General features: G+C 40.2%; 1 protein-coding gene across 13 annotated transcripts in view; it reads left to right on the top strand.

Annotated features, from left to right (window-relative positions):
- FHIP1A (FHF complex subunit HOOK interacting protein 1A) overlaps positions 1-25,499 on the top strand; it is a 269,760-nt gene that overhangs the window by 146,428 nt on the left and 97,833 nt on the right. For 11 of the 13 annotated variants that reach the window (XR_007476995.1, XM_033403192.2, XM_033403199.2 and 8 more), the window contains one exon: positions 20,193-20,424. Coding sequence is in view for 10 of the 13 variants with exons in the window: in XM_033403192.2 (XP_033259083.2) it covers positions 20,320-20,424 (105 nt within the window). In the remaining 3 variants the exon portion in view is untranslated. The remainder of the gene's footprint in view (positions 1-20,192; positions 20,425-25,499) is intronic. The other 2 variants (XM_033403228.2, XM_033403233.2) reach the window with 1 other exon arrangement.

Consider the following 25,499-nt stretch of genomic DNA (forward strand, 5'->3'; position numbering starts at 1 on the left):
ACTGTATTCTTGCCTACTGTGTCATAGATTAATTGACCATAAGTGCGTGGGTTTATCTCTGGGCTTTCTATCCTGTTTCATTGATCTATGTGTCTGTTTTTGTGCCAGTACACATACTGTTTTGATTATTGTAGTTTTGTAGTATAGTTTTGAATTCAGGGAGTGTGATTCCTCCAGCTCCATTCTTCTTTCTCAAGATTGTTTTGGCTATTTGGGATCTTTTGTAAAAATTGTAAAATTATTTGTTCTAGTTCTGTGAAAAATGCTGCCGGTATTTTGATAGGGATTGCATTGAATCTGTAGATTGCCTTAAGTACTATGGTCAATTTTTTGAATTTTTTTAAATTAATTTTTTTATACAACAGGTTCTTATTAGTTATCCATTGTATACATATTAGTGTATATATGTCAATCCCAATATCCCAATTCATCACACCACCACCACCTCCCAACCCCCCCACCACATTCCCCCCTTGGTGTCCATACATTTGCTCTCTACATCTGTGTCTCAGTTTCTGCCCTGCAAACCTGTTCATCTGTACCATTTTTCTAGGTTCCACATATATGCGTTAATATACAATATTTGTTTTTCTCTTTCTGACTTACTTCACTCTGTATGACAGTCTCTAGATTCATCCACATCTCTGCAAATGACCAAATTTCTTTCCTTTTTATGGCTGAGTAATATTCCACTGCATATAGGTACCACATCTTCTTGATCCATTCGTCTGTTGATGGGCATTTAGGTTGCTTCCATGACCTGGCTTTTGTAACTAGTACTGCAGTGAACATTGGGGTGCATGTGTCTTTTTGAATTATGTTTTTTTCTGGGTATATGCCCAGTAGTGGGATTGCTGGGTCATATGGTAATTTTATTTTTAGTTTTTTAAGGAACCTCCATACTGTTCTCCATAGTGGCTGTATCAATTTACATTCCCACCAACAGTGCAAGAGGGTTCGCTTTTCTCCGCACCCTCTCCAGCATTTGTTGTTTGCAGATTTTCTGATGATGCCCATTCGAACTGGTGTGAGGTGATACCTCATTGTAGTTTTGATTTGCATTTCTCTAATAATTAGTGATGTTGAGCAGCTTTTCATGTTCTTCTTGGCCATCTGTATGTCTTCTTTGGAGAAATATCTATTTCGGTCTTCTGCCCATTTTTTAATTGGGTTGTTTGTTCTTTTAATATTGAGCTGCATAAGCTGTTTATATATTTTGGAGACTAATCCTTTGTCCGTTGATTCATTTGCAAATATTTTCTCCCATTCTGAGGGATATCTTTCTGTCTTGTTTGTAGTTTCCTTTGCTTTGCAAAAGCTTTTAAGTTTCAGTAGGTCCCATTTGTTTATTTTTGTTTTTATTTCTTTTACTCTAGGAGGTGGGTCAAAAAAGATCTTTCTGTGATTTATGTGAAAGAGTGTTCTTCCTATGTTTTACTCTAAGAGTTTTATAGTGTCTGGTCTTACATTTAGGTCTCGAATCCATTTTGAGTTTATTTTTGTGTATGGTGTTAGGGAGTATTCTAATTTCATTCTTTTACATGTAGGTGTCCAGTTTCCCAGCAGCACTTATTGAAGAGGCTGTCTTTTCTTCATTGTATATCCTTGCCTCCTTTGTCATAGATAAGTTGACCATAGGTGCGTGGGTTTATCTCTGGGCTTTCTATCCTGTTCCATTGATCTATATCTCTGTTTTTGTGCCAGTACCATACTGTGTTGATTACTGTAGCTTTGTAGTATAGTCTGAAGTAAAGGAGTCTGTTTCCTCCAGCTCCATTTTTTTCCCTCAACACTGATTTGGCTATTTGGGGTCTTTTGTTCTCCAATATCTCCATAAGATATTTTGTTCTAGTTCTGTAAAGAAATGCCATTGGTAATTTGGTAGGGATTGCATTGAATCTGTAGATTGCTTTGGGTAGTAGAGTCATTTTCACAATATTGATTCTTCCAATGCAAGAATATGGTATATCTCTCCATCTGTTTGTATCATCTTTAATTTCTTTCCTCAGTGTCTTATCGTTTTCTGCATACAGGTCTTTTGTCTCCCTAAGTACGTTTATTCCTAGGTATTTTATTATTTTTGTTACAATGGTAAATGGGAGTGTTTCCTTAATTTCTCTTTCAGATTTTTCATCATTAGTATATAGGAATGCAGGAGATTTCTGTGAATTAATTTTGTATTCTGTAACTTTACCAAATTCATTGATTAGCTCTAGTAGTTTCTGGTGGCATCTTTAGGATTCTCTATGTATAGTGTCATGTCATCTGCAAACAGTGACAGTTTTACTTCTTCTTTTCCAATTTGTATTCCTTTTATTCCTTTTTCTTCTCTGATTGCCATGGCTAGGACTTCCAAAACTATGTTGAATAACAGTGGTGAGAGTGGACATCCTTGTCTTGTTCCTGATCTGAGAGGAAATGCTTTCAGTTTTTCACCATTGGGAATGATGTTTGCTGTGGGTTTGTCATATGTGGCCTTCATTATGTTGAGGTAGGTTCCCTCTGTGCCCACTTTCCAGAGAGTTTTTATCATAAATGGGTGTTGAATTTTGTCAGAAGCATCTATTAAGATGATCATATGGATCATATGGTTCTTCTTCTTCAATTTGTTAATATGGTGTATCACATTGATTGATTTGCATATATTGAGGAATCCTGGCATCCCTGGGATAAATCCCACTTGATCATGGTGTATGATCCTTTTATGTGTTGTTGGATTCTGTTTGCTAGTATTTTGTGGAGGATTTTTGCATCTATATTCATCAGTGATATTAGTCTGTAATTTTATTTTTTTGTAGTATCTTTGTCTGGTTTTGGTACCTGGGTGATGGTGGCCTCATAGAATGAGTTTGGGAGTGTTCCTTACTCTGCAATTTTTTGGAAGAGTTTGAGAAGGATGGGTGTTAGCTCTTCTCTACATGTTTGATAGAATTCACCTGTGAAGCCATCTGGTCCTGGACTTTTGTTTGTTGGAAGATTTTTAATCACAGTTTCAATGTCATTACTTGTGATTGGTCTGTTCATATTTTCTGTTTCTTCCTTGTTCTGTCTTGGAAGGTTATATCTTTCTAAGAATTTGTCCATTTCTTCCAGGTTGTTCATTTTATTGGCATAGAGTTGCTTGTAGTAGTCTCTTAGGATGCTTTGTCTGTTGTAACTTCTCGTTTTTCATTTCTAATTTTATTGATTTGAGTCCTCTCACTCTTTTTCTTGATGAGTCTGGCTAATGGTTTATCAATTTTGTTTATCTTCTCAAAGAACCAGCTTTTAGTTTTATTTGTCTTTGCTATTGTTTTCTTTGTTTCTATTTCATTTATTTCTGCTCTGATCTTTATGATTTCTTTCCTTCTGCTAACTTTAGGTTTTGTTTTTTCTTCTTTCTCTAGTTCCTTTAGGTGTAAGGTTAGATTGTTTATTTGAGGTTTTTCTTGTTTTTGAGGTAGGCTTGTATTGCTGTAAACTTCCCTCTTAGAATGCTTTTGCTGCATCCTGTAGGTTTTGGATTGTCGTGTTTTCATTGTCATTTGTCTCTAGGTATTATTTGATTTCCTCTTTGATTTCTTCACTGATCTCTTGGTTATTTAGTAACGTATTGTTTAGCCTCCATGTGTTTGTGTTTTTTACGTTATTTTCCCTGTAATTGATTTCTAATCTCATAGCGTTGTGGTCCGAAAAGATGCTTGATATGATTTCAATTTTCTTAAATTTACTGAGGCTTGATTTGTGACCCACGATGTGATCTATGCTAGAGAATGTTCCGTGCGCACTTGAGAAGAAAGTGTAATCTGCTCTTTTTGGATGGAATATCCTATAGATATCAATTAATGTATCTGGTCTATTGTGTCATTTAAATCTTCTACTTCCTTATTTCTTTTCATTTTGTATGATCTGTCCATTGATATAAGTGAGGTGTTAAAGTCCCCCACTATTATTGTGTCACTGTCAATTTCCTCTTTTAGAGCTGTTAGCAGTTGCCTTACGTACTGAGGTGCTCCTATGTTGGGTGCATATATAGTTGTAATTGTTATATATTCTTCTTGGATTGATTCCTTGATCATTATGTAGTGTCCTTCCTTGTATCTTGTAACATTGTTTATTTTAAAGTCTATTTTACCTCATATGAGTATTGCTACTCCAGCTTTCTTTTGATTTCCGTTTGCATGGAATATCTTTTTCCATCCCCTCACTTTCAGTCTGTATGTGTCCCTAGGTCGGAAGTGGGTCTCTTGTAGACAGCATATACATGGGTCTTGTTTTTGCATCCATTCAGCGAGCCTGTGTCTTTTGGTTGGGGCATTTGATCCATTCACGTTTAAGGTAATTATAGATATGTATGTTCCTATGACCATTTTCTTAAGTGTTTTGGGTTTGTTTTTGTAGGTCCTTTCTTCTCTTGTGTTTCCCACTTAGAGAAGTTCCTCTAGCATTTGTTGTAGAGCTGGTTTGGTGTTGCTGAATTCTTTTAGCTTTTGCTTGTTTGTAAAGCTTTTGATTTCTCCATCGAATCTGAATGAGATCCTTGCTGAGTAGAGTAATCTTGGTTGTAGGTTCTTCCCTTTCATCACTTTAAATATGTCATGCCACTCCCTTCTGGCTTATAGAGTTTCTGCTGAGAAATCAGCTGTTAACCTTACGGGAGTTCCCTTTTACGTTGTCTGTCATTTTTCCCTTGCTGCTTTCAATAATATTTCTTTGTCCTTAATTTTTGCCAAGTTGATTACTATGTGTCTCGGTGTGTTTCTCCTTGGATTTATCCTGTATGGGACTCTCCACACTTCCTGGACTTGGGTGGCTATTTCCTTTTCCATGTTAAGGAAGTTTTTCACTATAATCTCTTAAAATATTTTCTTGGGTCCTTTCTCTCTCTCTTCTCTTTCTGGGACCCCTATCATGTGAATGTTGTTACGTTTAATGTTGTCCCAGAGACCTCTTAGGCTGTCTTCATTTCTTTTCATTCTTTTTTCTTTATTCTCTTCCACAGCAGTGAATTCCACCCTTCTGTCCTGCAAGTCACTTATCCGTTTTTCTGCCTCAGTTATTCTCGTATTGGTTCCTTCTAGTGTAGTTTTCATTTCATTTATTGTATTGTTCATCTCTGTTTGTTTGTTCTTTAATTCTTCTAGGGCTTTGTTAAACATTTCTTGCATCTTCTCGATCTTTGCCTCCATTCTTCTTCCGAGGTCCTGGATCATCCTCACTATCGTTATTTTGAATTCTTTTTCTGGAAGGTTGCTTATCTCCACTTTATTTAGTTGTTTTTCTGGGGTTTTATCTTGTTCCTTCATCTGGTACATAGTCATCTGCCTTTTCATCTTGTCTGTCTTTCTGTGAATGTGGTTTTTGTTCCACAGGCTGCAGGATAGTAGTTCTTCTTGCTTCTGCTGTCTGCCCTCTGGTGGATGAGGCTATCTAAGAGGCTTGTGTAAGTTTCCTGATGGGAGGGACTAGTGGTGGGTAGAGCTGGCTGTTGCTCTGGTGGGCAGAGCTCAGTAAAACTTTAATCCGCTTGCCTGCTGATGGGTGGGGCTGGGTTCCCTCCCTGTTGGTTATTTGGCCTGAGGCGATCCAACACTGGAGCCTACCCAGGCTCTTTGATGGCACTAATGGTGGACTCTCGGAGGGCTTACGCCAAGGAGTACTTTGCGGAATTTACGCTGCCAGTGTCCTTTTCCTCACGGTGAGACACAGCCAGCCCCCGCCTCTGCAGGAGACCCTCCAACACTAGCAGATCACTGCTCCTTTCCCTGGGTCCCGATGCACACTCTACTTTGTGCTGCCCTCTAAGAGTGGAGCCTGTGTTTCCCCCAGTCCTGTCGAAGTCCTCCCATCAAATCTCGCTAGCCTTCAAAGTCTGACTCTCTAGGAATTCCTCCTCCCATTGCTGGGCCCCCAGGTTAGGAAGCCTGACGTGGGGCTCAGAACGTTCACTCCAGTGGGTGGACTTCTGTGGTATAAGTGTTCTCCGGTTTGTGAGTCACTCACCCAGCAGTTATGGGATTTGATTTTATTGTGATTGAGCCCCTCCTACCGTCTCACTGTGGCTTCTCCTTTGCTTTTGGATGTGGGGTATCTTTTTCGTGAGTTCCAGTGTCTTCCTATAGATGATGGTTCAGCAGTTAGTTGTGATTCTGGTGCTCTCACAAGAAGGAGTGAACACACATCCTTGTACTCCGCCATCTTTTTTTTTTTTTTTTTTTTGCGGTACGCAGGCCTCTCACTACTGTGGCCTCTCCCGTTGCGGAGCACAGGCTCCGGACGCGCAGGCTCAGTGGTCATGGCTCACGGGCCCAGCCGCTCCGCGGCATGTGAGATCTTCCTGGACCAGGGCACGAACCCGTGTCCCCTGCAGCGGCCTGCAGACTCTCAACCACTGCGCCATCAGGGAAGCCCTACTCTGCCATCTTGAACCAATCTGACTATGGTCATTTTTTTTTTTTTTTTTCCTGTACGCGGGCCTCTCACTGTTGTGGCCTCTCCCGTTGCGGAGCACAGGCTCTGGACGCGCAGGCTCAGCGGCCATGGCTCACAGGCCTAGCCGCTCCGCGGCATGTGGGATCTTCCCAGACCGGGGTACGAACCCGTGTACCCTGCATCGGCAGGCGGACTCTCAACCACTGCGCCACCAGGGAAGCCCGACTATGGTCATTTTAACAGTATTAATTATTCCAATCCAAGAACATGATATATCTTTCCATCTGTTAGTGTTGTCTTCAGCTTCTTTCATCAGTGTCTTATAGTTTTCTGAATACAGGTCTTATACCTCCTTAGGTAGGTTTATTACTAAGTATTTTACTCTTTTTGATGCAATGGTAAATGGGATTGTTTCCTTAATTTTTCTCTTTCTGATATTTCATTGTTATTATATAGAAATGCAACAGAATTCTGTATATTAATTTTGTATTCTGAAACTTTACCAAATTCATGAGCTCTAATAGTTTTCTGGTGGCATCTTTAGGATTTTCTGGTTATAGTATCATGTCATATGCAAACAGGGACAGTTTGCATATGACATGTTTCCTTTCCAATTTGGATTCCTTTTATTTCTTTTTCTTCCCTGATTGCTATGGCTAGAACTTCCAAAACTGTGTTGCATAAAAGTGGTGAGTTTGGGCATCCTTGTCTTACTCCTGATCTTAGAGGAAATGCTTTCAGCTTTCATCATTGAGTAAGATGTTACCTATGGGTTTGTCATATATGGCTTTTATTATGTTGAGGAATGTTCCCTCTAAGCCCACTTTCTGGAGAGTTTTTATCATAAATGGATTTTAAATTTTCTCAAAAGCTTTTTTTGAATCTGTTTAGATGATCGTATGGTTTTTATTCTTTAATTTGTTAATGTATCATGTTAATTGATTTGCAGATATTGAAAAATCCTTGCATCCCTAGGATAAATCCCACTTAGTCATGGTGTATGATCCTCTTACTGTATTGTTGGATTTGGTGTGGTAATATTTTGCTGAGGATTTTTTCATCTGTGTTCATCAATGGTATTAACCTGTAATCCTTTTTGTGTGTGTGATTCTTTGCCTGTTTTTGGTATCAGGGTGGTACCGCATAGAATGAGTTCAGAAGTGTTCCTCTGCAATTTTTTGGATGAGTTTCAGAAGGATAGGTGTTAACTCTTCTCTAAATGTTTGGTGGAATTCACCTGTAAAGCCGTCTGGTCCTGGACTTTTGTTTGTTGGGAGTTTTTAAATGACTGATTCAGTTTCATTACTGTAAATTAGTCTGTTCATATTTTTCTTCCTTCCTGTTTCAGTCTTAGGAGATTGTACATTTCTAAGAATTTGGCCGTTTGTTCTAGGTTATCCATTTCATTGGCCTATAGTTGCTTGTAGTAGTCTCTTATGAACCTTTGTATTTCTGTGGTGTCAGTTGTAATTTCTCCTTTTTCATTTCTAATTTTATTGATTTGAGTTCTCTCCCTTTTTTTCTTGATGATTCTGGCTAAAGGTTTATCAATTTTGTTTATCTTCTCAAAGAACCAACTTTTAGTTTTATTGATCTTTGCTATGTTTTCTTTGTTTCTATTTCATTTATTTTTGCTCTGATCTTTATGATTTCTTTCATTCTACTAACTTTGGAATTTGTTTGTTCTTTTTTATCAAGTCCTGTTAGGTGTAAGGTTAGGTTGTTTGAGATTTTTCTTATTTCCTGAGGTAAGCTTGTATCACTGTAAACTTGCCTCTTAGAACTGCTTTTGCTATGTCCCAAAGGTTTTAGATTGTTGTGTTTTCATTTTAATTTGCCTCTAGGTATTTTTTGATTTCCTCTTTGATTTCTTCAGTGATGTATTCGTTGTTTAGTAGCATATTGTTTAGCCTTCATGTGTTTATGTTTTCTGCAGTATTTTTCTTGTAGTTAATTTCTAGTCTCTTAGTGTTCTGGTCAGAAAAGATGCTTGATATGATTTCAGTTTTAAATTTATTGAGACTTGTTTTGTGCCTAGCATGTGATGTATCCTGGAGAGTTTTTCATGTGCACTTGAAAAGAATGTGTATTCTGCTGCTTTCAGATAGAATAGTTTATATATATATATATGTCAATTAATGTGTCATTTAAGGCCAGTGTTTCCTTACTGATTTCCTGTCTGGATGATCTTTCCATTGATGTAAGTGGCGTGTTAAAGTCCCCTACTATTATTGTGTTACTGACAATTTCTCCTTTTATGTCTGTTAATATTTGCCTTATATATTGAGGTTGGTTGCGTGTATATTTACATTTTTATATCTTCTTCTTGGATTGATCCCTTGAGCATTATGTAGTGTCTTTCTTTGTCTCTTATTACAGTCTTTATGTTAAAGTCTATTTTGTCTGATATAAGTATTGCTACTTGGCTTTCTTTTGATTTCCATTTGTATGGAATATCTTTTTTCTATCCTCTCACTTTCAGTCTGTGTGTGTCTTTAGATCTGAAGTGAGTCTCCTGTAGGCAGCATATATAGGGGTCTTGTTTTATTATCCATTCAGCCACTCTCTTTTGATTGGAGCATTTAGTTCATTTACATTTATGGTAATTTTCAATATGTCTGTTCTTGTTGCCATTTTGTTAATTGTTTTGGTGTTGTTTTGTACATCTTCCTCCACCCCCGCCTTTCTTCTTCTTTTGTTCTCTTCTCTTGTGATTTGATGACTGTCTTTAGTGTCATGTTGGATTCCTTTTTGTATTCTGTGTGTATATCTATTAGAGATTTTTGGTTTGTTGTTACCATGTGGTTTTTATATAGAAATCTCTCTATATATGTGACTGTTTTAAATTTTAATTAAATTGAAATCTTAATTTCAAATGCATTTTAAAAAGCCTGCATTTGTATTCTCCTCCCATCATGATTACTATTTCTGATATCATGTTTTACGTCTAATTGTTTTGAGTATCTCTTAACTGCTTATTGTGGATGTAGATTATTTTACTACTTTTGTCCCTTAACCTTCCTACTAGCTATGTTTGCCTTTACTGATGAGCTTTTTCATTTGTAATTTTCTTGTTTCTAGTTGTAGCCTTTTCTTTTTCACCTAGAGAAGTTTCTTTAACATTTGTTGTAAAGCTAGTTTGGTGGTGCTGAACTCTTTTAACTTTTGCTTGTCTGTAAAGCTTTTGATTTCTCCCTCAGACCTGAATGAGAGCCTTGCTGGGTAGAGTATTCTTGGTTGTAGATTTTCCGCTTTCATCCCTATAAATAGATCGTGCCATCCCTTCTGGCCTGCAGAGTTTCTGTTGAAAAATCAGCTATAACCTTTGTATGTTATTTGTTGCTTTTTGCTTTGCTGCTTTTACTATTCTCCCTTATCATTTTCTTGTTTTAATTACTATGTGTCTTGATGTGTTCCTCTTTGGGTTAATCCCGTATGGGACTCTGTGCTTCCTGGACTTGGGTGATTACTTCCTTTCCATTGTTACAGAAATTTTCAGCTATTATGTCTTCAAATGTGTTCTCAACCCTTTTCTCTCTGTTTTCTCCTTCTGGGACCCCTATAATTGAATATTATTACACCTGATGTTGTCCCAGAGTTCTCTTAAATTGTCCTCACTTCTTTTCATTCTTTATTCATTTTTCTGTTCAGCAGCAGTGATTTCCAACTGCTCTATCTTCCAGATCACTGACTTGTTCCTCTGCATCATTTGGTCTACTGTTGAATCCTTCTAGTATATTTTTCATTTCAGTTATTGTATTTTTTTCTCTGTTTGGTTATTCTTTATATTTTCTAACTCTTTATTAAAAACTTCTGCCTTCTCACTCTGTGCATCCATTCTTCTCCCGAGTTGTTTGACCATCTTTATGATCATTACTCTGAACTCTTTCTTGGGAAGGTTGCCTATTTTGACTTCACTTAGTTCTTCTTCTGGGGTTTTATCTTGTTTCTTCATCTGGAACATATTTCTCTGCTCCTCATTTTGTCTAAGTTACTTTTTGTATTTTTATGTATGTGGTAGGTTAGTTACATTTCTCGACCTTGGAGAAGTAGCCCTCTGTAGGAGACGCCCTGTGCATCCCAGCAGTGCATGCCCCTCTCATCACCCAAGCTGTATGCTCTAAGGGTTCCCCCCATGAGGGCTGCATGGGTCCTTCTTTTGTGGCAGGTTGACTTTGTGGGTGGTCTGGTGGGCTTGCTTGGCCCCTGTCCCAGTTGGTTGCCAGGCCCTGCCTTTTCTACTTGGTGAGCTCTGGTTAAGAGGTGGCTGACTACAGAACCCCAGGGGGCCCCAGGGCTAGTGCTGGCTCACTGGTGAGCAGAGTCAGGGTCCAGACGACTTCAGGGCTGTTTCCTACCCACTGGTGGGTGAAGCCAGGTCCTGGGGTTAGTGCCGTACTACTGGCAGGCAGAGCCAGGTCCTGGAGTTTGGTTACAGGGCCCAGGAATCCCAGAGCTGGTGTCAGGTTGCTGGTGGTGAGGGTGTGGTTCCTAACAAAGTTGGGTATAGGGTCTGCGGTGTCGGGAAGCTTGTGTTAGTCTGCAGGTGGGCAGGGCCGGGGCCCAGATGGTCCTGGGTAGGTGTGGCCTGCTGTGGGCTGGCTGGGTCTGCAGGCTGCAGGATTGTGGTTTTCTTGTGTCTGGTGTCTGCCACCTGGTGGGTGGAATTGGGTCTTGGCCCTCTAGTGTTGTTTCTAGAGGGCTGTTTCTAGAGGAGTGTCTAGAGGTGGCTGTGGGCTCAGGGAGTCTTTAGGCAGCCTGTCTGCCAATGGGTGGGGCTGTGTCTCCACCCACTTAGTTGCTTGGCCTGAGGCCTCCCAGCGCTCGTGCCTGTAGGCTGTTGATTGGGGCCAGGTCTTGGTGCTAATGTGCTGTAGAGAGGACATTACAATGGTGCCCACCAAAACCAGTGTCCACGTGGTAGAAGGGGCTCCCAAGAATGGCTGCCACCCGTGTCTGTGTCCCCAGGGTGAGCTGCAGTTGCCCCTTGCCACTCTTGGGAGACTGTCCAAGACCAGTAGGTAGGTCTGGCTCAGCCTCTTATCAAATTACTGCTTTTACCCTGGGTCCCATTGCTTGTGAGATTTTGTGTACTCCCTTTACGAGTGAAATGTCTCTTTCCCTGTCCTTTGGGACTCCCGAAATGAAGCCCTGCTGGCCTTCAAAGCTGAACGCCGTGGGGCTCATATTCCTGGTGCAGGACCCCTGGGCAGGAGAGCTCAATGTGGGGCTTGTAACTCTCCCTCCTGTGGGAGAATTTCTGTAATATAATTATTCTCCAGTTTGTGGGTATTGATTAGATTGCAGCTCTGCCCCTCCTACCCATCTCCTTGTGGTTCCTTCTTTATGTCTTTAATTTCCTGATAGGTTTCGGTCTTTTTCTGCAAACAGTTGTGATTTTAATGTGATTGTGGAAGGAGGCGAGCTCAGGGCCTTTCTCCTCTGCCATCTTGGCTGATCTGCGGCATCCTTTTAAAAATTGTGACATAGTTAGTTCATTATACAGAAGTGCTGTATTTATTTAACCAGACCGTTGCTAATGGATATTTGGGGTCTTTCCAATTGTTTACTATCTAAACAATGCTACAAAGGACATCTCTGCGGTTAGAGAGGTGCTAGTGTATAAGAGAATGTGCCTGGGTTAGACCCCAGAATATCTGTGTGACCTTGATTAGACCAGCTCCTTTGCCTCTCTGTGCCTCAGTTTCCTAATCTGTAGAAGAGGGAAATGTAGTTCACAGGATTGCTGAGAAAATTTCACGAGTTAATGGTGTAATGTCTTCAGAATAGTATCTGGCACAGAGAAGTGCCCAGTAAGTGTCAACTCTTTGCTACTATTCAATATGTCATTTTGTAAGATAAAAGTATATTTATAGGATAAATGCACACAAGTGGTTTTGCTGATCAAATTCAGTCTTTGAAGACCGTTGCCAAATTGCCCTTTGCAGATAGAACACCAGTTTATGTTCTCACCTGAGGTGTATGAGATGGACCCATTTTTACTTCTCCTAAGTCACCTCTTGAAATGTGTAAATCTGGACACTGATAGTATATAACTGAGGCCCATGTAGCTGTTACTGAGGAGGGAGAGATTTCAAGATAAAATCTTCTTCCCCCTGAAAGTTTTCAGTGATTCTATATTTTGGCTTTTTATTTTTATCAATAGGACATCTTGATGATAAACTGATCATAGCAATAATATATATGTGAGTGGTTAACTACTTTAGACCAGTACGTTTTTACTATGAACTTCTAGAATCTTTTGCCTACTCTTCGATGAGAAAATATAGTCTTTTAAATTCCGGTACAGCAGTGATACCATTTGTTAGATTATTATATTTACATGTGAGGAAGTCTTTCATTATTTTTATGTTCATAAAAAGTAAAGAAATGTGAAATTAGAACTTTGCGGTCTTAGGTTACCACATAAGTGCTAATATTATTCCACCTATAATTTCAAGATACCTGTATTGGCTATTTCAAGTACCAGTGATTTACTCCACTTCTGTCATGTCTGTAGTGCACAAAAGGCCCCCAAACTCCTTGTGGCCCATTTCATAGACTGGTGAAGAAAGGTGCTTTGTCCTAATTGGCATAGGACCATATTCTTTGAGCCTTGCTGACATTATAATAAATGCTAATCACTTTGTACCTCTGATGCCACACCTTGCAGTGTTTTGAGTTGGAGTGGAAGTATCTAACCAGCCATGAAATTTGTAAGGCACTGAAGCCTGCCCTGATTGTTACTCAAGATCATGGTTACTCACAGGCTAGAACAACCCCCAAGCTGCTGAAGTGGAATTTTCTGTATCACCGAAGTCACAAAAGCTCCATGGCTGTCTCTTCAGTAACACCTTTAGAATTTGAACTGGCTGTTAGTCTCTGTTTTGGGACTCTTCATGGTTTTCCAATGAATGCATCTTTAAAGAGGCTTTTAAACATTTTTGAAGGGAAGAAATTCCTTTACCCTTTTTAGAATTGGCTGAAAACTATAGCCACCTCTCTCCGGAAAAATATGCCCACAATTTGTGAGATTCGTGGACATATATGGAATTTTATTGTTACTACACTCATTGCACTTAGTATGTCTTAAACCATGCATGGATGAAGGACATTTTCGAAAAGGAGATCTTTTCATGTTGCTATTCCAAAAGAGAATCATCACATCATCTTAATTACAGTGCAGGTTGCATATTTGAAAATTTTCACATAAAGGCACATTTGAAAGGCTGCTGGTAGGGAACTAATTCTGATTAATAGAGCTGCAAAGACAAGTATTAGACTAAACAGCATAAATTTCCAAAGGCACCAAGACATGTTGGTCAAAAACTTACATATTTTTGATCCAGGAACATTTCTTGAGAAGAGCTTCATTAGTATGAGAGAGTTCTTCTTAGAGAGAGATTCCAAGCATCTACCTCAAATCTCTGCTTTAAAATGCTACCCCACAGAATTTGTCAGATAAGTTTATCTCTGAATTTACCTTAGCTAAATTTTAGGGTTTCATGGCAGATATTGTAACTGAGTTGTCCCTTAATAGCTTTCATCAAGATAGTGATGTGACAGGATGGTGCATACTACCAAGACGATAGTGATTGATTGGGTTGTTGGGGAGATTTTGCCCAAGAGTGGTCCAGTTTTCACGTTTTGACAAAGTACTCCATGTGTGTAAGAGACTTTCCTGTTCAGGCACCATTCACTTGCTACAATTTTCAAAAGCTGTAATTTTTACATTCCAAATCCTTGCCACTAGGGGTTTAGTTTCTTAAGCAGCCTTAAAAATTAAGTCCCATAACACGTTTTAGGTATGTTTTGAATATTAATTTTAATTTTTCTTCTCCATTTATTCTGTTTACCAGTCACTTGCATGGCACTTGGGTATGACCTAGTTGGCTGGCAGCTTATTTTAGTGAAATTAAGATGTAAAACATGGTGGAATTATTTCATGGCATTAATAACAGTTTTCTGCAGTCTGGTTACTATTTTGAGGTATGCATTTATCAAAGCCTGAAACCATTTGGAATGCACAGGTTGCAAGAATTTTCTTTGTGTACACCCTCTGTGTTAACTGGTGACCTACAACTTGAGGGAACAAAACAAGGTGTACTTTACTGAGATGATGGATAGTGAACAATGAATGAGCCAACAAGTTGAGGGAGTCTTAGGACAAGGTCCAGGAGAGTCGGGGCTATTAGATGCTGGCTTTATTTCCAACAGCCGAGCATTGCCATGTGATACGACAGCAAGAGAGAAAAGGAAACTGGGCCAGAGGATTAGAGAACAGGGAGGATATAGTCTTAATAGGATTTTATTAGGCTCTAAGTAGAGGTTGTCTGAGGTAGTCTGACCCAAAATGAATTCCCCCCACTGCTATTAGTCATAGTTGAGGGCACACGGTTCCCATCTCTTCAGGTTTTCCCAATATTTGAAGAGTCTTCACCCTTAGATGGAATTTTACTTGATAAGCACATTTATTTACAGTAATAGACTCTTTATGTATTTAATAGCAGCCAATTCAGAGCCTTCCGAAGTGCATTCTAAAACAATGAGTTTTTCTACTGGCAGTTGCTCAGGAAAAAAACAAACCAAACACAAATTATATTTGAGATGGTTGATTTCTGTGCTTTAGGTTCCTTAAGTGAAATATGCATTAATCATGAAAGAATACAGGTAGAATCCTGTTTACAACTAGAATTCTTTCAAAGATTTTTGTACCATGGCCATTATCCTCCTTTAATGATTATCTGATTACCCCTCCCCAATTAGTATAACAGTTGCTAAAGAGTATGTAAAATGATGACTTTTGAGCTGGGAGAGACCTAAGAAATAATCATTTAGTCCTAAGTACTCCCCAAAGCGAGGTTCCAAAGCAAGAGTCTCCTGCTGGTTAGAGCTGGAGCTAGAGTCCTGGGCCCTGTCTCCCAGTCAAAGCTTACGTCCCTGAGTAGGGACCTAAGTTTTCTGACTTCCATGCTTGGAGAACTGAGCTCAAAACTCTTAGCCCTGGTGCTTTGTTCCCCACTTTAAATCCACCTATCCTCTCTGACTGTCTCTAGAAACCAACCAGAGGAATATCAGGAGGGAAGGAGAAGGAGAGGTAGGAAGGGAGCCTTTCCATCCAGTTCAAGATTTGGTGACTCACTATGAAAAGACTCGGCCGTGCTTCTCTTTTTTCTCTAGGTCTCTCCTAACTGTGCTCTTGACCTCGCCTTTCTCCTCCTCTTGCCCCATCAAAATCCCCCCCGCTTTTTTTTTTCTTCGGTATCTTCAATTTCTCCATGTTCATTGATTCCTTCTCATTAGACCTACAAATATGATCACCTTTCCCTTAATAAAAATGTTCCCTTGGCTGTGTCTCCCTTAAGGTGGCCATCCACTTCCTTCCCTTCAGGATTTTTTTATAGTCCATTATTAGAGGATATTATATTTAAATATGTAAAAGAATTGAAGGATGGTATGAAATAATATATAATTAAATGCCAAAACATATACATTATAAGTCCAGCCTGATAGTGAAAGAGAGCTATATTAAAATATAGTCATTGGTAGTTCAGGAAAATATGTGATTTTGACCCATTTACAGCTCTCCTAAGTATTGTAGTTTTTGAGTTTTGAGAGGGTCTGAAATTAGATAAGATGTCTGTCTGGGAGGGAGGTAGAAGGAATTTTTACATTGGAGAGAGGTATGATCTAGATGACTAGAATCTAGGCTTTTATGATTATATGGTACATTTTATAATTCTGTGATATGGAAGCATATGCTTGTGCTTTTTTCATAGTCAAATAAAAGATATCATATACTTTCAAAAAAGGGCAAATAAAAATATAGGTAATTCTTATGTCAGTTATCTCTGTCTTCAACAATATTTAATAGAATTTTTCTCTCCTTATTGATGGAAAATATTTTTATATATAGTATTAATGAGATATATAAATGTGACCACTCAGTAATGTCTTTGGAAATAATATAGTCGGTTCTGTCTTTGAAGTATAGAAACTGTGCTAATATCTCAGCATACGTTCATACGTACATACATAATACATACATGTATTTTGATAGCTCATCTCTTCCCCCCAAGACCAAAAACCTCAACAACCGTACCACAATACCACATGCAACCACTGTGGGAAGAGTCCTTTGGGTATTTTTTGTTGGTGGTGGTTTGTTTGAAGAAAGGAAAAAAATCACTCGTTAGGGGCTAAACAATTTCTAGAGCTTTCTGTCAGGCATGAAATTCGAGTTGATGTGCATGTGTGTATTTATGGGCAGAACAGGCTGCATGTGTGCCAAGAGCAGCAAACTTTACCCTAGTCATTCCCGACTTCAGATGCCTTAGGCTGAAGAGAGCAGAGGGCAAGAAGCGGTGACATCCAGCGATGCCACATGCCACAAGCACACGATCTAGCACCTGCAGCCTCTCCTGCCTGCTCACGGCCTTTTGCTTAGTATTGTCCTTCTGTTTTCTTCATTTGGGATTTTTAGCTGTTGTCTGAGAGTTAAGTAAAATGCTTGGAATTGGAAAAAGGAAAGGCTGATAACAGGAAAATGCAGAAATATGTTGAAAACCTTGGTGCTTGAGGAAATGGGTCCTTAAATATCGCTCATGAATATGGACCATCTCTTTCATTTTCACACTGCCCTGGGGACATGCCAGTGCTTTACCACTTTAACCTGGGAACGAGAGAGAGAGAGAGAGAGAGAGAGAGAGAGAGAGAGAGAGAGAGAGAGAGAGAGAGAGAGAGAGAGAGAGAGAGACACAGAGGCTTCTGGGTGCTGAGGTGGTGTTTTCTTTGACAGGGTCTCCTGCAATAGCTTTTCGCTTCCCAAACGTGGCTTGCTGGACTTGCCTCCCTCTCTGCTTTCTCTCCCAGGTTCTCTCGATGTTGTGGTTTCTATATTCATGGCATATTTAGATTTTTCAGGCATCTGCCTCAAGAGTATGATTGGATAAGCATCAACAGAGACGTACTTTTCTCAGAGAAGATACAGATTCCTTAAGGGGCTAGGGCTAGGGATTATAGCCAGGAGCGAGGAGAATACAGTTTCTAGAAAGAACACTGGACTAGGAGTCCAGAGACATTTCTGTCTCCATCAAAACTGACTTGTAAGTTTTTGGCCTCAGCTAAGAAATTTACCCTGTCTGTACTGCGGTCTCACTGTCTGAAAAGACTGCATGTGAAGTCCCTTTGAGAACTAGTGTGAAGGATCTTAGAGAGCATCTGTCTATTTTTGATTTAGAGGCAATTGGCATGATTTATGTTCCCTTCATACCTTCGAAGAAGAATCTGAGAATCCCAGAGCTGGAAGGCATCTCAGAGAGTCTTCTACTTTTTCAACCTCTGGGATAAACCCAAACACTCTGATTTTCTTCGTTATTATCATTACACCATCTGAATAAGAGACCTTGACATTTTCAAAGAAATATAGTGTTTAGGACAACAAGGAAGTTGAATCAGAACTTGTTTTATCTTTTTTATTTTTTTTTATATATTTATTTATTTTTTTTGCTGTACGCGGGCCTCTCACTGTTGTGGCCTCTCCCGTTGTGGACGCACAGGCTCATCGGCCATGGCTCACGGGCCCAGCCGCTCCGCGGCATGTGGGATCTTCCGGGACTGGGGCACGAACCCACGTCCCCTGCATCGGCAGGCGGACTCTCAACCACTGCGCCACCAGGGAAGCCCTGTTTTATCTCTTATCACTTAAAACAGGGTTGCACAATGAGATACCGTCTAGAAGGACTAGCCTGCGAACCAAAGTGAGGTCAAGAGAGTGACGGGAGGATCACAGGGAGTGTGTGTGTGTGTGTGTGTGTGTGTGTCTGTGTGTGTGTGTGTGTGTCTGTGTGTGTGTGTGTGTATGTGTGACTGGGAACACATACTCTGCGTGCATGGGCAGACACTCCTGATTTTTAAAACACCAGTTCGGCGCAGTGTAACGTGCGTCTCAGTGGCAAAGGGCCATGTTGGTAATGGACAATATCTTATTGAAAACAACACATTTGGGCTTCCCTGGTGGCACAGTGGTTAAGAATCTGCCTGCCAATGCAGGGGACATGGGTTCGAGCCCTGGTCCAGAAAGATCCCACATGCCGCAGAGCAACGAAGCCCATGTGCCACAACTACTGAGCCTGTGCTCTAGAGCCCGTGCTCCACAACGAGAGGAACTACCGCAATGAGAAGCCCGTGCACCGCAAAGCAGAGTAGCCCCTGCTCGCTGCAACTAGAGAAAGCCTGTGTGCAGCAACGAAGACCCAACACAGCCATAAATAAATAAATAAATTTATTAAAAAAAAAAAGAAAACAACACATTTGTATTATTAAGAATTATATGTTGGGGAATTCACCAATTTACATAATAAAACATAGTCATGAAAGATACATGTAAACTGTTTCACTTACAATATCTATGCAGTCCTCATTCTAACAGGCTTCCCTCTTTCCACACACCTTAATCCCCCATCATTCTCCTTAAGAAATGTTTCTTTCCCCCAAATTATTAATTCTTACATGTTTTCTTTTCTTATGTACTAAAATTTATTATAAAGATCTTTTAATGTTGATTGGTAAGTCTTCTACGCCAACAGAAGTACTTGTTTTGAATATTCCTTTAACTATTTTCCAGTGTTTAATTCCTCTTCCCACAAAGAACTTGATCAATAAATCTAACCTGAATCATCACCTGAAGTCCCCTCTCTCACATTTTATTGTTTATAGAAGGAATAGTTGATCAGTGTTCTCCTTGTAATACCCTTCATGTTAGTTACTCAGTTGAAAGTATAGCCTCTTTTTTTTTTTTTTTAATCTTTTGGTACTACAAGTCTGGAAATTTTATCATGGACTTCGTTTTCCAGTGCTCTGGTAATTATAATGTAATTACTTTTCTCTGAACTCTCTCTAGTCTGTACACTAAACAAATAACGTTTTGAACTGTCCCCAGTCCTTTTTTGGGCTGATGAATCTAAGATAATAATACCAGTATCTTAGTGCTTTTGTCAGAGAGTTAGCACCACACAACTGGATCACATTGCCTGTATACTCTGTGACCTCAGTATCTTTTTTTCTCCCCACTGGCCCTGTTGGGTCAGGCTTTCTTCATATTTTGTCCACATAACTCATTTTTCATCGATAAGTGCACTGCTGCCTTGTCCTCACACCAAGTAAGCACTCTCTTGTTTCTGATGGATCATTTCTGTATGATTTGTCAAGGTTACTTGGAATTCTCTTATTTTTCAGGAAAGCTGGAAACCTTAACTTAGGTTGTAGCCACGAAATGACTGAGAATGCTTTCAATTCCATTATGACAGTTATTGATTAAAATAATCGGTATTATTAGACCCAGGAGTCTGGGTGCTGTGTTATAACTCCCCTAAGTTACATCAAGCCATTTATTTCAGTCACTATTAACTAACGATTTTCCTGTTTCTGGGTGTTTCTACACACCACTAACATTGCTATCGTAGTTTATTGCTTCTGGAAACTAGATTTGAGTGATATAGAATAATAATCTAGGAGGTTGTGGTTGGTGATAGTGGACAGAATAAATCCAGTAATTGTTTAATTTATTCATGTAGCTTTGGTAGCATCATTATTTTGTATATTTAGTAGCACAGTGAGAGAAAACAGAAGAAAGGCTTCAGGTTGAGTATAAATGTCTATTTTGTTGATATTTTGCTCCGTGTTGGACTTTGAGAATGTCTGTGTTTTGATTTTAACTTAAGTCAGTGTCCTATTTAATATATGAATGTAACGGGATGCCTTTTTTGTTATTGTCATTACAGGTTTCGAAGGTGACAATGAAATGTGAAGAAGTTACATTTCTACTGTGATACTTGAAAGTTAGTGACTGCTTACCAAATTTTCATGAAAATTAAATATGACTTAGAAGCATTTGGTTTTTGAAGGCTTATGATGTCATCGGTTGCGACAGAAGGCAAACTCCGGCAGGCTGTGAGCTTGCAGGGAGTTGACCCAGAAACATGCATGATTGTATTTAAAAACCACTGGGCGCAGGTAATGTATGAGTTCCACCTTCTTTGCTGGTTAGGTAGCCCTAGAAGCCTCTATTGCACTGAACCAGAGTTCCCAACCTGTGTGACAGGTGGGCTTCCAGAAAACATAGGGAGGAAACCCTTTCAGGTAGGAAGAAAAGCAAATTTCTCTGCTTGCATTCCTAGAAGGGTTAAAAACCTTGGTTTTCATGAAAGCAATTAGGGGACATGCATGTTCCTCAGATATTTTTATAAGAGTAGCAGTTGGCCTTCAAGTGACTTGTCCTTCACTTTGCAATACACTTGACCATGAGTATATCCTCTTTCTTTCCCTCCTCCCTGCTTATTTCCATTCAGTCCTTAAATGCTACCAATACTAAAATACAAATTTATTAAATATTTGCCAAGTGTTGTGCCGAATACATCAAATACCTTACATTTAATCTTCTCCGCAAACCAGTAAGGCAGTTGGTTTTAGCTTCCTCATTTTACAGATGAGGGAATGGAAAATTATAGAGGTTAAATAGCTTGCTTGAGATTATACGACTAGTGAGTTTCCAATCAAGTACTGAGACCTTGGTCCCATGACTCCAACCAAGACCAGCGTATTTGACCTCTGTGCTCTAGCATTTTTCAGGCTGGTGGTCCCTATTCATTTAAAGAAAGAAGGTGCCTGGAAGTATCTGAATTCATTACAAAGCTGATTATAAAAGTTTTTTTGATTATTCATTTTGACTTCTCTGTGACTCTTCTCTGATCTGCTTGTATGGATAATTAAGGGTTGAATGGTCAGGAAACTTACCAGCTCACCCCTTTCCTCAGGGAGTTTACAAGTAGTAAAATAAATAAAATTGGCAGTTCTTTACTACTTGTACAGCATTACACTCCCCAGGTGAGCTGGTAAGTGGCTATTTATGTGACAGTTTTTTAATGACTACCCAGTTCCTTCCTGTGGCCGGAAACAGCCCATGGGTTAAAGCACTGAGCCTGTAAATCACAGCAATTATAAGGGGACACAGTTTAGATCAAAAACAAAATCAGTTCTGCTTCTGGGTCATTTACACTGTGTGGCTTCTTGTCAGTATCCAGTGTAAAGCTTCCAAGATTTTCTTATGCATTTCCCCTTCTCTGACTTTTTACTGTTATAGTCTTCATGGGTTTGCTCTGAATATTAAGGGCACATCTGCTTTAGCAATGGGAAGAAAGTAATTCAGGAATTTTCCAGATAATTAGAGTAATTACCTTTGGCATTGTACTTTATTGCTGACGCATACCACCCTCTGTTTAATGCAGAAAAATATTGAGTTGAGGGTAAGGATTACTTTGTCAGAGGGATTGGGGTTTAGTTTATTAAACCCTTCCTTTCCTAAAGTGGTTACACTCTTGGTCTCATTATCGTTTCAGCCATTTCTTTTAACTTTGGCCAAGTTTCTTACCCCTTTAGTCTTAATTTTTCCTTTTAAATAAATCTGGAAAATGCCCTCAGTCTCTCTCTAGTTCCAAAGGCTCTTGAGGGCCTTACTGTTACCTTTATGAATAAAAATACTGGTTGAAGAAATTCATGTCGATGTCAATGTGATTACAGTCGTCCCTTGGTATCTGTGAGGGATGGGTTCCAGGACACCAGCAGATACCAGAATCTGTGGATGTTCAAGTCCCTTATATAAAATGATATTTCCATATAACCTACGCACATCTGCACATCCTCCAAATCATCTCTAGATTACTTATAATATCTAATGCAGTGTAAATACTATGTGAATAGTGTAAATACGATGTAAGTGCTATGTAAATAGTTGCCAGTGTGCAGCAAATTCAAGTTGTGCTCTTTGGAACTTTTTGAAATTTTTTTCCAAATATTTTCGATCCATGATTGGTTGAATCTGCAGGTGCAGAACCCGCGGATACGCAGGACCGACTGTATTGTTAAATGGAGATTTACTGAGCCCAAACTTCAACTACCTCACTGTGGGCATCACAGGTGGGACGTAGAAATGTATAAGCCTTCCTTTGGGCTTTTAAGGAATGTATAAGCTAGTTTGGATGACAACGTGAGATACATTGTTATAAAATGAATAATATTGATCACAGGAATTAAGTCAAGGGAAGGGACTATTACGGATGGAAATGGCCTGTGAAATCCAGGAAGTGAGATTTTGTTAGCTTGACTGTGGGAAGAGAAGGTTTTGATGACAGAAAGGAAAAGAACATTTTAGAGAAGGGGTGTTAGGAACAAATGCTCAGCTTTGCCTTTTTTGGATGGTTAGAAATAAAAAAGGTGAGGAAGTCAGGGCAAGGCAGAGCTGTGGGGCTAAGTTTGAGGTAAGGAATGAGACTTTCAGCTGATAGAAATAAGGGCTACTTATTGTTTTTGGAGTTTCATGCATTAGTGCTTTGCTGTGAGTTGTTCAAGCTGGGGGTGGATGAAGAGCAGTTGCAGAGGACTGGGAAATGAGCTACAATCTGACACAAACTTCTGTGACTAGTGTGATGTAGCCCCCGGGTTCCCCTGAGGCAACCCAAGAAAACTGTAAGGCTGGTAGGAAATGTGTAGACAGAACTGGGTGACAACATTCTATTTACCAAAGTGTTCCATTAGCTGGCAAGTACCATGCTTTTTCAGATGTGAAGTTAGGGAAAATGAAGGCAACAAAAGTCAGTGGTGTCCAAAGTGCTTCTGTTTGTTAGGATACTTCAGTACAAATTCAGCATAATTAACATATATTCGGCAGGTTCTGTTCTGCTGTTCACTAGGAGCTTCAACTTCAGACCTTGAGTGGTGGTCAAGCATACCCGCTTACCCACCTACACTTGGCAGTCTGTCAGGGACAGCTGGTTATACAGCCATCCATCATCCGAGGCACCATCTGAGGCAGTCCGAGATTCAGGGGGGGTCGCCAGGGGAGAGACCTTGAGTGGCCCAGTGGTGCACTTGAGTTTCCAAACCGGTCCCTGGGTCCAGTGCTCTCACGTTATCCTCAGAATAGTTCTATAGTGGACCTCCAGGAATAGTTAACATTGGAGAATCCAGGCTCTAGGAAGTAGCCTCTGGCCTGTACGTCCTCTTGTCTTCTGAGGTGCCGTCTTGTGCTGCAGTAGACAGAGCAGCGAACCTAAAACCCAGATTCTGTCTGGGGCATTCCTGTAGTCGGACATTTCAGTGGCTTCTGGCCACCTACAGGCCAGGATGGCAGATAGGGCTCTGTGTTGTGGCCTCTTTCACTCCTTGTCTCTCATTTAGTCTCCAGAAATGCAAAATTACTTGGAGTTCCTAGCCATCCCCTCTCCTGGCAGCGCACCTCGTGCTGTTTCATGCCTCTCTGCCTTAGGCACTTCCTCTTCTTTCTGCCTAGAACATCCCTCCGCCTGGTTAATGCAACTTTAGAAGAGCTAGGAGACTTGGAAGACATATACTAATATTAAAACATTTGCTATAAATTGCTACCAGTAAGAACCTTAGACTTGCATTTAATGATCAGTGATCTTCAGAGGAGGGGGTCGGGGAGAGAAAGAGAATGTTTAATTATTTATTTATTTATTTTTTTGCGGTACGCGGGCCTCTCACTGTTGTGGCCTCTCCCGTTGCGGAGCACAGGCTCCGGACGCGCAGGCTTAGCGACCATGGCTTACGGGCCCAGCTGCTCCACGGCATGTGGGATCTTCCCGGACCAGGGCACAAACCCGTGTCCCCTGCATCAGCAGGCGGACTCTCAACCACTGTGCCACCAGGGAAGCCCCGAGAATGTTTAATTTTTATAGTAGTCTATAAGAACGGTTTATAGTCTAGTAGACTGTTGTTTTTATCTCTCGCCTTTGCTTCTTCTGAATGGAAGAGAGAGCAAGAAGTAAGAAGCATTGGTCCATCAGATAACAAACTGCCCAAGTATATTGCCATGTGAACTAACCCGCCACCACACACACACTAGGTATTCTTTTGTTGTTGTTGCTTTTTGTTTGTTTGTTTTCGCTGTGTTGGGTCTTCATTGCTGCGCGTGGGCTTTCACTGCTGCGTTGTGGTGAGCGGGGGCTACTCTTCATTGCGGTGTGCAGGCTTCTCATTGCGGTGGCTTCTCTTGTTGTGGAGCACGGGCTTCAGTAGCTGCAGCACACGGGCTTGGTAGTTGTGACACACGGGCTCTAGAGCGCAGGCTCAGTTGTGGTGCATAGGCTTAGTTGCTCCGCGGCATGTGGGATCCTCCTGGACCAGGGACCAAACCCGTGTCCCCTGAATTGGCAGGTGGATTCTTAACCACTGTGCCACCAGGGAAGTCCCACACTAGGTATCCTTAATGGCACATTTTTACTTTGTGAAACTTCATGGCCCTTGCTCTATTCATTCTCTATCCTCTCCTTTCACATACCGAATCAGTATTAGTTATGTACTAAATGGTGTCTGCTCTTAAAGCCAGGAGAACAGAGGTGAAAAAAAATCAATTGTAAATGCACATTTCTGTGTGCTTGTTAATGGCGCAAAGCTTCTCCTTACCACCCTCAGCCTCCAAATACAAGCTATTATACAATTTTTTGAGCTAAGAACATTTCAGAGTTCAGATAGAATAATGGTGATGGATAAAGAAAAGCTAGTGGATTTAGTAGCCTTTTTCTTCTTGGAAGGGGATGGGGATGAGAAAAAACTGAATCATCTGGATTAAGTAAGTCAAATGTCCTCCTACAATAATAAAAAATAGACAATATGTCCTATGTATGGTAACCTGTTAGAGGTCCAAGTAGCCTGACTCCATTAAAAAAGCAAAGGGCACTTATACATGGCTTTGAGATCTGCATTCCAGTCTGTTCCCTGTGACACTCATTCCCTCACTCTCTTCATCTTCACTCTTTTGGTCTGTGCCTTGTCATGGACTAAATGACAGAGAGAAATTACATGAAGTCTTTGAGAGATGAAAAGTTAGAAAATATTACGGAACTCTGATTAACCTTCTCAGTATCTTAGTAAAGTGATGTTTGTTAACATTTAAAAAATGTGTGTCTCTCTTCTCAGCTTTTCAAGTAGCTCTAAACTTCACAGAAGAAAGTAAAGCAGAACAAAAGCTATGCTTCTGTAGAGGGCCAGGGCATGGAGTTGTGCCTCTATCAGAC

Source organism: Orcinus orca, chromosome 4 (genome assembly GCF_937001465.1).
Source record: "Orcinus orca chromosome 4, mOrcOrc1.1, whole genome shotgun sequence".
Lineage (NCBI taxonomy): Eukaryota > Metazoa > Chordata > Mammalia > Artiodactyla > Delphinidae > Orcinus > Orcinus orca.